Source organism: Paramisgurnus dabryanus, chromosome 4, assembly GCF_030506205.2.
Source record: "Paramisgurnus dabryanus chromosome 4, PD_genome_1.1, whole genome shotgun sequence".
NCBI classification, from domain to species: domain Eukaryota; kingdom Metazoa; phylum Chordata; class Actinopteri; order Cypriniformes; family Cobitidae; genus Paramisgurnus; species Paramisgurnus dabryanus.
Window position 1 is genome coordinate 30291603 of NC_133340.1, and position 13540 is coordinate 30305142.

At 37.6% G+C, this 13540-nt stretch overlaps 1 protein-coding gene across 1 annotated transcript; it reads left to right on the top strand.

Moving 5' to 3' along the window:
* Positions 1-8633: 8633 nt before the first annotated feature.
* Positions 8634-12836, top strand: gpa33a (glycoprotein A33 (transmembrane), paralog a). Its single transcript, XM_065253997.2, has 7 exons — positions 8634-8840; positions 9655-9821; positions 10416-10629; positions 10773-10937; positions 11027-11143; positions 11250-11376; positions 11734-12836. The coding sequence occupies exons 1-7, from the start codon at positions 8792-8794 to the stop codon at positions 12146-12148; spliced, it is 1254 nt and encodes a 417-aa protein (XP_065110069.1). The 5' UTR covers positions 8634-8791; the 3' UTR covers positions 12149-12836.
* Positions 12837-13540: the final 704 nt, after the last annotated feature.

The following is a 13540-nucleotide window of genomic DNA, read 5'->3' on the forward strand; positions in this document are numbered from 1 at the left end:
CAGAGTCGCTCCACCTGATCGCACGTCATCGCGCATTCAGCAAACAGCAATGAGACAAACAAACATTCAGATCAGTTCCTGTCAAATTCATTTCATGCGCATTTGTTCATGGTTTTGGTATCACAAGACCTCAAATGAATGTAGATTTTCATAATACATTTAAACGCAGACGGCACAAAAGTGATTCACTCACTTCTGTTTATCAATCCATTTCAAATCCCGTTTGGAAAGAAACATTAAAGGAGATTTCTATATTAAAGAGATTTTATTACATAAATAAGAGCATAATCGCTTTACACTGTAGACTACTAAACAAACAATTTAATTATTCACTTTTAACAACAGGGAAACTTATTCAAAATGCTCATCCTATTGTATTATAACCTTCACATTTTGCTCCTGTGTGTCATTTTTTTTAAAGCTTTTCCCAATGTGGCAACAAACCTGATCAAACAAAACCCTTAAAAAAATTGGTAAAAGTTTAGTTGCAGACAAAGCAAGATAAACAGACATTATTGAAATGCTTTTCATTCATTTATAATAAGCATTTAGCAGATGCTTAGATCACAAGCAACAAGTGAGAAACACAATAAAGTCATTCCTCTGATTTGCAAGAAGATAAAGATGATTTTCATTGGCATCCCCCTGTGAGAATATTTCAGTTTCTCCCAAATGTCTGTCAGATGCTCTCATGTACAAACTCAACTATCACAAGCAGATATATTTGATTTATATACTGTGTGCTGTTGTTTTTCATAGATTTTTGTGCATATGATGTGTGCATATATTTCTTAACAGAGTTTTCTATATTTCAAACATGTCTGTACATGTGGGTGTTTTTAAGGTATTAAGCAGATATGATGCATTAAAATGATTGCACCACACATAACAACAGAATATTGTGCATCTGATCTTTGCTCTGCAGAACATGCGACGATAAGCTGCAGACGACGCAGACGCATTACGGCAGAGACCAGAAGTCCATGTGAATTTCACAAACTCTCAAATATCTCTGAAGATGAGAAAGTCAAACCCACCGTAGGCTCTACAAACGCTAAAATGACAGCTGAAATGAAAGCTTGTGATTTTCTCTTCATTCTAATAGACTTGCAGAAAAATCACAAGCACAGAGGCGCAATCATTTTGCATATGATTATATTCCTTGAAACTGCTTTTCAAATGCATGCAAATATGCTTTGATTTTGAGAAAGTCTCTCCTTCCAACAAACACGTGTTAGTTTCAATCAGAGCTCCAGAGATTTTCTACTGCTGTCAAATTAAATTAGTTTGTCGCGTGTCTCTTGATTAAACTTTGATCATACGCAGTGGAAAGATTGAGGACAAAACTGGGCCACATTTACTGTAAATGATTCATGTGGTTAATTCTCAATGGATGTTAATGTACAGAAAAGATCTTTGAGCAAATCTCTTCATATGATTTGGAGCACATGACACGTCACATTTATCCCTACAGAACTGACAATGAATTCATTGTGAAATCTGCCGTAACATAACCAACCCAAAACAATACTGTAAGATTCACACCATGACTTTAAACAGTGAAAGAAAAGAGGAAGATTAATGCAACCTAACAGGGAACACACATACTGATGATAAAGTGATCCCTTAAATCTGCTGTAAGTCAGCTGTCAAATGCATACATATACTGTATAAACCAGATCATGTATCATATGTGCACACTGGATTCAGGCACGTCGTGAAACAAATCATTCAATGAGATAAAAATGTTACTTTAGCTTATTAAATCAAGTTGAAATTGTTTAACTTTATTTGTTTAAGTTATGTTCTTACCACAAGCCAAAACTTCAAATAGTAGGTTGAATTGATTTGCAAAATCAAGTTGTTCTAACTTCATGCTGCATTTTTTTTTAACTGTGTGTGATTTTTTTCAATGTGAAAACTGATGGTTGGATGGTGCATTGTATTAAACAGACAAAAGGACTGATGAAGAGATGTTTGAGTGGTTGTTGATTTGATTGAAGACCAGGAACTGAGGATTATTTCAGTTTCATTGTGAGCGTGAATGAAGCGTGTTAGGATATTTCTCTCTCGTTTACACAATTTACAATATAATAAGCCAAAGTGCTGCAGTATTAATGCAGTGTGTCCCAGGCTACAGAATGAAGAGAAACGATCTCATAATGAAGACAAATGATGTTGAAAAGCAGGTTTTACCACAGGCATGTTAAGTATGGTTTATGTAGATCAGCATTACATTCTTTCTGCAAACACACCTGCGCAGTCACGTGTCCCTCGCATGCAACTCTCCTGTGCTGTCTGAACGCAGGTAACAAACCTTTTCATTTGCCGAATCTATTCCAACCATCACTCTTGTCTCATTTTAAAGATCAAGTTATGGGTGATCCTGCCTTCAGCCCTAATCCAGAGGAGATTTGCTGTGATTATAATGAGAGCTCTCAGTCTCAGTGAAACGACAGCAGCATTGTGTCTGTCTGTCTGTCTGTCTGTCTGTGTGTGTGTCATGCACAGCTCAATACAACAGATCTGACTGTCCTGAATCTGTGCATCAGTCTGATGGGCTTCTTGTGGTTTTACAGTCACATTAATCACAAGTGCTTGAACTTCACACACATCAATCAGACATCTGACCTTTCCCATCCATACTGAAGACTCACAAGACTTGGGTTTATGACTTGTTTCTGTCTCATCTCCATTCTTACCCCTGCAGTTAAATGAGGTTCACCAAAGTTAGGAATGATCCTTCACTTTATGATAAATAATTCAATGATACCTTTCTTCACTGCTGAATTGTCTCCTTCTAACAACAGATTCTGACAGCTGGACAGAAAACTGACAGATTGTTGCTTTGAAACTGTAATCAGCCGGACAAACGTATGCTAAAACATCTGATAGAGAAACCAGACAAAAATTTAGATTTAAAAAGAATGAGAAACATTTTTTTTGTAAAGTGGTTTTCTTGTGTTTTTTTCCAATTTGAATGAACATATTAAACAAAACACAAAGATTGACAGAAGAACTTGGCTGTTTGTATGAGCGTATTAAAAACACGACAACCACTGATAACAATTTATTCATCCATGAATTTTACTTTACAAATCATTATCATTTATGAAACACGTCTCTGCCTCACAGGTGATCCCACTCACCCATCACACAGCTTCTTCAGTCTGCTACCATCAGGGAGGAGACTGCGGAGTCTCCAGGCCAGGACCAGCAGACTGAAGGACAGCTTCATACACCAGGCTGTCAGGAAGCTGAACTCCCTCCTGAACTTGCCACCCCCTCCCCTCTTCTGCCCCAGGCACCACTGAACTATGAACCCCTCCCCTACACAAATTAAATGATGGCATGCACTAGTCACTTTGTGCAGCGTTGGTCTGCTAACTACCTCATTCAGCATGGAACTGACGTCATTCCACTACCTCATCAGTCCGTTAAATAAAATAACTGCTCTGAGCCCTTTGTCACTCACTTTTAATCAGACTTAAGATATTTTTTAATAAGGAAGTGTTTTGCACTAAATATCTTTTACCTGCACGGTTGTTCACTTAAACTGATTTGCACTATATTTGTCATTTGCCTTGCGTTGCTTTATTTAACTCTTTAACTTTATTATATGCCTTTTTTCCTTCTTTTCTTACATTCCCTTATTGTATAGTTGTTTCTAAATTTTATATTTGTTCTAGATTTTTTAGGCTTTAATTTAAATGTTATCTGTAAGCACCGGGGTCTGAGAGTAACGCAATTTCGATTCTCTACATGTATGTACTTTATATGTGGAAGAATTGACAATAAAGCATAATTGACTTGATCATCATATGTTAACGTTGTATTGTACGACCTATCTTTGTTATTTGTTTTGCCTCGCCTTTTATTTCTGCAACACTTCTTTATTTACTTCACCCTGTTAATCGTCAGTATTTAGCAGCTACTGTGAGTATTGTGTACACTTAAACTGTAAATACTGGCACTAAAACTTTGTTGATCATCACTAAATCATTCACTGCATGTGTCAACACGCACACATCTACACACCCGTGTGACAGTGTTCCCGAATCTCATCCTTAACACCTTTTGGACAACAGTGACACCTATAGACAATTTCAAAAGATGTAAACAACACTGGCCCAGAAGCACTTCCTTTTTCAGTTTTTTAACACTAGATAAACGTTGGGATAAAATACAACCAACAGAACACATAGAACTGAGTCAAAAAGTTAAACAAACATCTTTAAGATAATGATATATGTGTGAAATAAAAAAAACAGTCACAAACTGAAACAGGAAGTGCTTCTGGACCAGTGTTGTTTACATCTTTTGAAATGGTCTATTGTTGCAAAATAGGCATTGAATTGTTTATCCAAAAAAAGAGAAGTTGTTAGGGATGCGTAACGATTAATCTATAGCAGAATAAAAGTTTTTGTTTACATCATATACATGTGTGTCTGAACTGTGTATAATAACTTTGTATAAATAAATCCACACACATGCATGTATATATTTAAGAAATGTAACATGTGTATACACATTTGTATATTTATGTATAATTTATATAATTAATTATATTATTATTATTATCATTATATACTTATATTTTTTCTTAAAATGATACTTGCATGTGTGAATATTTAAATATACATAATTATTATACACAGTTCACAGAAATATATGATGTAATCAAAAACTTTTATTCTGCTATAGATGAATCGCGATAAATCGTTATGCATCCGTTTAAGGGGTGTAATCCTGTAAAGATAATAAGTGAAGGCTTTAACTGTAGTAGATGGATGAGTTATGATGAACTTATTCTCAGTTAGTTAGTTGTTACCACTTTTTTGGAATACGAGTACGAGTACTTGCATTTCAGTACTTGCCGATACCGATACAGAGTACTTAATAAAAAAAACATGATTTAAATTTACAGGTAACAGCTTTGGTCATATAATTTAACAAAAAAAAAAACAAAGGACTAGTTTTCCAGTTTGTTGTAAACTCTGCCTCTTTGGACAACACAAGAGGCATTAACCCTTTACACGCCGCTCGAACATAGACATTTCTCAGACCGTGGTATCGATTCCAGGTATCGGGGGACTTTTAACGAGTACGAGTACTTTAGAAAATGTGGTATCGAGGACGATACCCGATACCAGTATAGGTATCGGTGCATCCCTAGGCACAATAAGACTTTTAAGAGATCTACTACAGGACCAGATCTGTTTTAAAGCAACATAACATTCACGTTTATGATGTTATAGCCGAAGTTCAGCAGAATCACAGTTTATTCATAAGAATGCATCAACTCATAAAGACAAAAATGTTAACACAATCACAACCATCTATTTTACAGTGTATTTTGCACACAGTCCGATTTTTCTTTGCGTCTCTCCGCTTGTATTTCATCTGAACACTGCAGCTCTTTAGTAGTTTATCAGATTAGATCAAAACAGATGATCCTCTGGTTACAGCTGATCTCAGGTCATCTCTCCGTCTTTCATTAACACACAGATATCTCAGGAAACAAGACGGAAAGCTCTGCTTTATCACAGACATCACGCATATACACGTATGCTAATTACAATCCCACTGATTTGCTAAACTACCGTCTTCTCATTGGTTGGACTCAAGACAAGAGTTAGCCAATCACGAGTGAGAGAGCTGATTTTCTGAGAAGCGTTGATCTTGGATTCACAGTGTTTAATTTGACATTTATTCACAGTTCTCTATGACTGTATGTGTCATGGGTCACAGCGTCTGTCTGTCTGTCTCTGTCCGTATGAAGACAGAATTGTATAAATCTTCATTTCCGGACACATCTCTTCCAGAGTTTAGAGCTTCATTAAAAACATTCAGAGACTCGAATCTGCTTTACAAACATTAATAATATAAACTGTAATGTTTTACAATCACATTTTTATCGGCCCTCGCTCTATATTATTATCCCACATTTCACTATAAATGCCCCAAAAAAGATTGAAATTAGAGAAAGACATTGTTTAAGTAATGTCATTTCATTCAGTTGGTGTGACTTTACAATAATAACATTTACTAGTATGTGCTCGCCTGTCAGTTTTGATCAAAGCGATAGGTTTTAAACAAACTGTATTAAAAAAGATCTTGCTTTACTGATGGATTATTATTATTAAGTCACAACTAAAATAACCCTATAGGGGTGGTTTCCCAGACAGGTACTAGACCTTAGTTTAATTAGGAAATATAACTAGTTTTAACAAACATGTCTTACTTGTGTGCATTTTGAGGCAAAACAAAGGGCACTGATGTATGTTAAAGGTCACTTTCTTTCGGTGTTTTTGAAGCTTTGATTGTGTTTACAGTCCGCAATATAACATGTTTTCATGTTTCACGTGTAAAAAAACAAAGTATTTTTCACACAATTTACTCATCCCGCTGTATACACGGTCCTAAAAACGGGCTGATGTCTTCCTTGAACTATGAAAGTCCTCCTTCAAAAATATGTAATGAGTTCTGATTGTGTAGTTTGTTTAGTGTGTTGTGATTGTGTAGCTGGTTTAGTGTATTGTGATTGGATAGCAACTTAGCTTAGCAGAGCCATTTAAGCTTACTGACGTATTCCTATGAGCAGAGTTTAGTTAGGGTTAGGTCAAACTCAGTCCTGGAGGGTTAACGTCCTGCACAGTTCAGCTTTAACTTGCCTCAGCACAACTGCCTGTAAGTTTCTAGTGTGCTTAGTAAGAAATGACAAGTAAAAGCTATTAAAACTCTAACATAATACAATTATTATAGTGAGTTGTTTCCAAAGCCTCTTGACATACTGTGAGTGTGCTACTGTACATACCATCATTGATTTATAAAACACCAGGCGGCAGTCAATAGCTATGAAAAGTGGGCAAGCCAAGATCTTGACTGATCGTGAGTCGGTTTCAATGCTGCCAATCATTTTTGCATTCAATTTAAATGACTCCTCTTGCGATTAGAGTCATTCATTGTGGTTGAGCTCCATCAGCAGACATCTGTAGAGTTACAGTGTTATTAGAAACAGATTAAATCTGATCATCTATATACAAACTGACAGCATAGAAACAACTAAATTCTGCTACTGAAATAGTAAAGGTATATAACTCTGTTAAACCTTTACTAACCTTCCATAGCATGACCTGAGAAAAAAAATAAATCAAAGTATGATAAAAGCTGCTTAAAGATGAAAAAGAAACTGAACTCGGCAGAATAATTGAAGAATTGACATTCCGGTGCGTCGGCACATTTCAATCAATCAGTGAGATCAGAGGCACGCGCTGCGCTCGAGGGCGCGCTCATTACTGACGCCATTATCACCAATCAAACCAATCAAAAACCTCCATCCGCCAATTCAAATCCAACATCAGCCAATCATCAGCCGTGCGTGAGACATATATCTGTCATTTAAATCTGTCTGTCTGTAATCGTGTTTTTCTCTCTTCCTCTGACTTCGAATTGAAGAAACAACTTTCAGTAAGAGCTCGCAAGCTACACGCACGCGCACGCGCACATCTTGTGGTGTTTTACACTCAGTGTTTGTGTAACTCGACTGGTAACATTCATTACTGTCAACACACACAACACACAACATATAACTTCATTGCACTGTAATGTAATCTTATAGATGTGTTACGTGTTTGCGACAGTTTAAATCACTTAAACACTTTGAGGTCCCCACGAGGAAACGTGCTTTTAAATCAAACAGAATGATGTTTCTTGAAAATATGAACTAGGAGAAGGGTTTCGGTGACAGTTTGGGAATAGAATATACAGTTTGTATGGTATAAAATGCATTACTTCTATGAAATGTCCCTACAAAACATGGAAACCAGAGTGTGTGTGTGTGTGTGTGTGTGTGTGTGTGTGTGTGTGTGTGTGTGTGTGTGTGTGTGTGTGTGTGTGTGTGTGTGTGTGTGTGTGTGTGTGTGTGTGTGTGTGTGTGTGTGTGTGTGTGTGCGTGCGTGCGTGCGTGCGTGCGTGCGTGCGTGCGTGCGTGCGTGCGTGCGTGCGTGCGTGCGTGCGTGCGTGCGTGCGTGAGTGAGTGTACCTGGTAATTATCACGGAGGAATACCAGTGTTTTTGTGACCTTGTGGGGACATTTTGATGTCCCCATGAGGAAACAAGCTTATAAATCAAACAGGGTGATGTTTATTGAAAATGTGAAGTAGCAGAATGGTTTCTGTGATGGTTGGGGTTAGGGAATGGGGTAGGTAAGGGGAATAGAATATACAGTTTGTATGGTATAAAATGCATTACGTCTATGGAATGTCCCCATAAAACATGGAAACCAGAATGTGTGTGTGTGTGTGTGTGTGTGTGTGTGTGTGTGTGTGTGTGTGTGTGTGTGTGTGTGTGTGTGGTGTGTTGGCAGTGCACTCCTTCCTCATGTGGTTCTTGTCAAACCAGTCTCTCCGGATGAGATTCAAATCATCAGTGTATGTTTTTCACTAAGTTCACAGACTCACAACCATTTTAAACACCACAGTGTCTAAACTTGAGAAATGAGTTTATTTTTTTAATTACTGAACAGAATGATCATAAATAACGAATGATGTGAAATTATATTCTCTAGTTCTTCTTCAAAAGAAACATCAAACACAGTGAGTTCAAGAGAAATAGTGAGCCATCAGAGAGCTGGAGGGCAAGACGAGACTCGACTTTTAGGGCGGATCTTTGCTGTGGATTTCATTTCTGCTCTCATTGACTCTGTGACTGAGTTTCAGGTAACACACCTGCAGTCGGCCGTGATCCTTTCATTTTCTCTTCCAGCACAAACTGACTGCGGCTCACAGGAATGGCTTCTATAAATGGAGTATTTGGGATTTGTCTCCTGCTTTTTGGTGGTAAGTTTTAATATAAATGAATTTCTTTATTGTTGCAGAATAGAGACACACCCAGAGACAGGGAGAGTCGATTTCAAACTGATGGTCATATCCAGATGAACTGTAACGCGTTGAGACACAACAATGCTCTTTAACATTATACACATCTCATAAAATAAAACAAGGTGAAAATAATCAACCAGACTTCCACATGTATTTACTAGGTAACTTTGTATGTTTGGTTTAATAGAATAGAAAAGTAAGTAAATGGAAACCTTAGTAATGCAAAGAGACAAAACTGTTTCTAACCGAGTGATAGTTTTTAAACTAGATTTCATGAGAATAACTAAAGTTTACCAGATGTCACCTGAACAACAACTGATCGGCCTGCAGGCTGCGGCTCACGGCCAACGCCCTAAACACTTGCAATGTAAAAAAACACTTTCAACGTTAAATGAGATTAAATGAAGTCTTCAGTCTCATTTCGCCTAAGGAAATGTTTTAGAAAGAAAAAACTTCTACTCTTATTGTATGTAAACCATTATTATCCTCCTGAGGACTTTAAGGAGAAACATCTTAAAGTAAAAAAATAACTTACGAATCCAATAATCTCTGAGCAATGATGAAAGGGTGATAAAATTTCATATTACTCAAATGAGAAATGGAAAAAATGAATAAAACTGTGACTTCCTCAGGATGTTAGCAGCTACAGTACAAACTCTTTTCCCTCCAAGTGTGTGCGCGCGCGCGTGCGTGCGTGTGTAAAGTCTGTTCTGTGTGCAATGTTAATCGCATAAAAAGTCTTTTGTATTTACATGTATGTGTTTTTCTACAGGAGTACATGTGAGTTTGGCAATGACTGTTACCATCCCACAGAAAGAATATAAGGTTGCCAGAGGAGATGATGCAACTTTGCCGTGTACATTTACACTCCCAGCGACTGGCGTTTCTGCTCCTATAGTGTCATGGACAGCAGTTTCAGTCACGCAGGATGTTCCTGATGTAAGAAATCAGACAAATATGTGTATTGTCACAAATCAGCTTTATAGAAAACAATTCAGTACATAAAAATGATTAACATTGCTAAAAACGTGCAAAGTATCACCCTATGAGCAAACCAAAGACCATGACTAATGATGTTAGTTAGGAATAGCTCAACTCAAAATTCATCTGAACTACACCAAACTAAGCATCTTCACTCATATAAGACCAATGTCTGATTGTGTGTTTGGTTTTGTGTCTTTTTAATGCATCTATGCTTCAACACTAGACAGCAGAATATCATAGAGACTTGGGCAGCTAGTCAGGTTAACCACTTACTGTTACTGTAACAATGCCCAGCATCCCAACCAATAATACATTGATTTTATCATTGAAGAAACATACAATTATTGTGTTGATATTTTGATTTGTGCACATGTGTTTTTAATGAAAATGTTCACCTCTATTTAATCGTCTAGAGTACATGTGACCACAGCTATACATCACCCCTTTGCATTTCCTAAAGTCTAATAGGATTACATACAAACTATAAATAATTCAATGTGAAAATGCAGTATTTGAACGTTTTGTTGGTTTTCTCCTCTACTGTCATAGAGCACCATCGTCACATATTTCGGCGCTGATAAAATTACAATCAGCAAGAAATATAAAGGCCGGGCGAGTTTGGAAATCATCATCCCAAAAGGAATCGCCAACCTTAAGCTCAGCGGCGTCACCAGCCTCGACACGCGGAGTTATGAGTGCAAAGTTCAGGATCAGAATGACGAAGAGGGCGCCCAGTCGGCCAAGACCAAACTTGTAGTCTTGGGTAATGATGTGACTTTATCCTGAACTCTCATCTCATTTTCTTGAAATATGTTAAATATGACACAGATTTTACTGTAAATGTCCATCCATGTGGTTAAAACCTCTTTATAATCAAACACCGTGTGATTATCTACCTTGTGACAGTGGCTCCATCAACGCCTATCTGTAAAGTTGCTGGAGCAGCGGAGTACGGTCAGAACATTAACCTCACGTGTTTCTCTGAAGAGGGGACGCCAACACCCACCTACAAGTGGCAAAACTTTGATGTCAATAACGTCCCTCGACAAAACCCACCCAAGACCACTGACCGTACGTTGTGTTTTGTGTGTATGAACGTTTAATGATGTTTAAATGTTAATGCGTGCGTTATCAACCGATGTATCTTGATCTCTTTTTAGAAAATGGAATCTTGTCACTCTACAATATTTCCAAAGACACGTCTGGTTACTTCCTCTGCACGTCCACCAATGAAATCAGATCGGCAAAGTGTAACATCACCCTGTCCGTCATGCCGCGTAAGAAAAGCACTCATGAGTTTTCTCTCTCGTCACCAATAACTCACCTGTGATCATTACACTCGTCTTTGAACTCCTCGTCGCTGCTTCTGCTTCTTTCCAACAGCATCCATGAACATGGCGTCCACGTTTGGAATAATCGGGGCGATTGCTGCAGCGGTTCTAATCTTGGGAATCATTATCTTCTGCTGTTGCTGTCGGAAAAAAAACAAGCCTGAGGAATACGAAATGGGGTATGTGAATAAACATACTGTACCCTAGCTAAAAAATTGTTTGGTTCCCAGAAAGCTGTTCAAGTTTTAAGCCGATATGAAATGTTTGTTAGTTTTTGGTTCCCTGTAGCATTCTAGGAATGTTAAGTTGTGTAATGTCCTGTTTATAGTATGTTTTTTGTGGATTAAAAAATAACCTTTCTGCAACATCTTAATGTTAATTTATGGTTGCAAACAGTATCTCTAATGTAATTATATGATTTCCAATAAATAACACATGGAACCAAATGGGAACCAAATTCTAAAGATAGGGGAGCATTCTGTGTTGGCTGATTTGACCTGACGTCTGCCATCCTTCTACTTTTCATTGTTCCTCAGAAATCCTGAAGTAGAGGAGTACAGAGACAAGGATCCTACAGTTGTATCAGAGAGCCACGCTGAACGTGTAAAGTCCGAGGAAGAATATCGTGTCCAAAATGCGGACAGACGCGATCCACGAGACGACCGCAGTGAGAGGAGCTACGATCGGAGCGAGAGGGACCGCTACGAAAAAGATGACCGCTATGACGACCGGCGAGATCGCAGAGACCGCTACGATGACCGCAGAGATGACGACCGCAGGGACCGCTACGATGACCGCAGAGATGACAGCCGAGACCGCTACGACGACCGCAGGGACCGCTACGATGACCGCCGAGATCGCTATGATAGCGATCAGAACTCCGACCGATACGATAGTCGTGACAGACCTCCGATCATCCCACCAAACAAACCCAGGGACCCAAAGATCTGATATCAGCTTGGATTTAAAAACAGACAGCAAAGTTTTCAATCATTTGCTTCCACACAAGAGTTTGTGTCTGTTTTCAAATGTGAAATTCAAAAGGTTAAATGTTTTTGTATATTGTACTGTATGTAAAAACGGGATTGGTGTATAGCCTACTTAAATTCTTATATTGATGCAATGTTGTTTGTGTTGGACAGACGATGATCTCAGGTAGTATTGCTTATCAACTATTAACTGTTTAAATCTAGAGACTTTGTCTTGCATCTTTAGTCCTGTAGATTAGATTTAGAGTTAATGTCTCCTAACCTTTAAATGATAGTTTGGAGGAATAGTGTCTACAAGATTTAAGTTTATGTCTACTTTCTGAGTTTTGTGTTCCAGAGGATATCAGATTATCACTTCGTATCAGATGAGCATTCTGTTTAAAATGACAGAAAACACTTTCAGTTTCCGGCCAGCGTCTGGATTCACTGCAGCTCATGTACTGTGATTCACTGTGTGTGTGTGTGTGTGTGTGTGTGTGTGTGTGTGTGTGTGGTGTGTGTGAAATATAAACTTGTTTTTTTAATGATTCATGTTTTTTTAAAATCCTAAATAGATTTGTGGTTTTAGCTTGTTTGTAATATGTTGTGTTTTCTAAACATTATGGCTGTCAATAAATCCATATTTCAGAATTACAGATGGGAAGACCCCAGTATAGTTGTTGTCACACTTTTTACTCCAGTGAATTATTTTCTGTTTGTTCTGTTGACCAACAGCTTTAGCATTAACACAAATGTTAAAGTTATTGCCCACTGTTCATTTAATAAACATTAATAAACATGTAATAAACTTTGATCCTATTTAAAGGGGCATGTTGTCACAATGGGAGCTTGCTGTGAAGTGACACTTTTTTTTGTAAAGATCAATACACTCCCTTACCAAAGATAACTATAGTTTTTTTAGAAGTAATACTACAATTTTTGTTACATGTAGAAAAGACATGAAAAACTGTGATTTTGCAGTATAATAGATGTCATTTAACCAGTTCTACATGAGTAACTGCAGTAATACAACTGAAGTACTACTAAAGTATATACAATACATCTACAATACAACAATATATTTGAAGTATTACTAAACAACAAATGCAATAGTATTGCAGTACATCTAAAGTACTACCACAATACAATTGAAGTGCACTGCTTGGCCAGAAACATTTTTATTTCTTAAACCTCTGCATACAGTATAATAAAGGTACAACATAAATACTGTAGGTCGGCACCCACTAGTTGTGGGTCACATAGTGGGATCAAGTGGGTCGCGTCACTTGGTTGTTGTAGTGAATGACACAAAAGTTTTTTTGCATTAAGCCACAGCATTGGCTACATTTTGCACCATACAGCATAACTGCAGTAC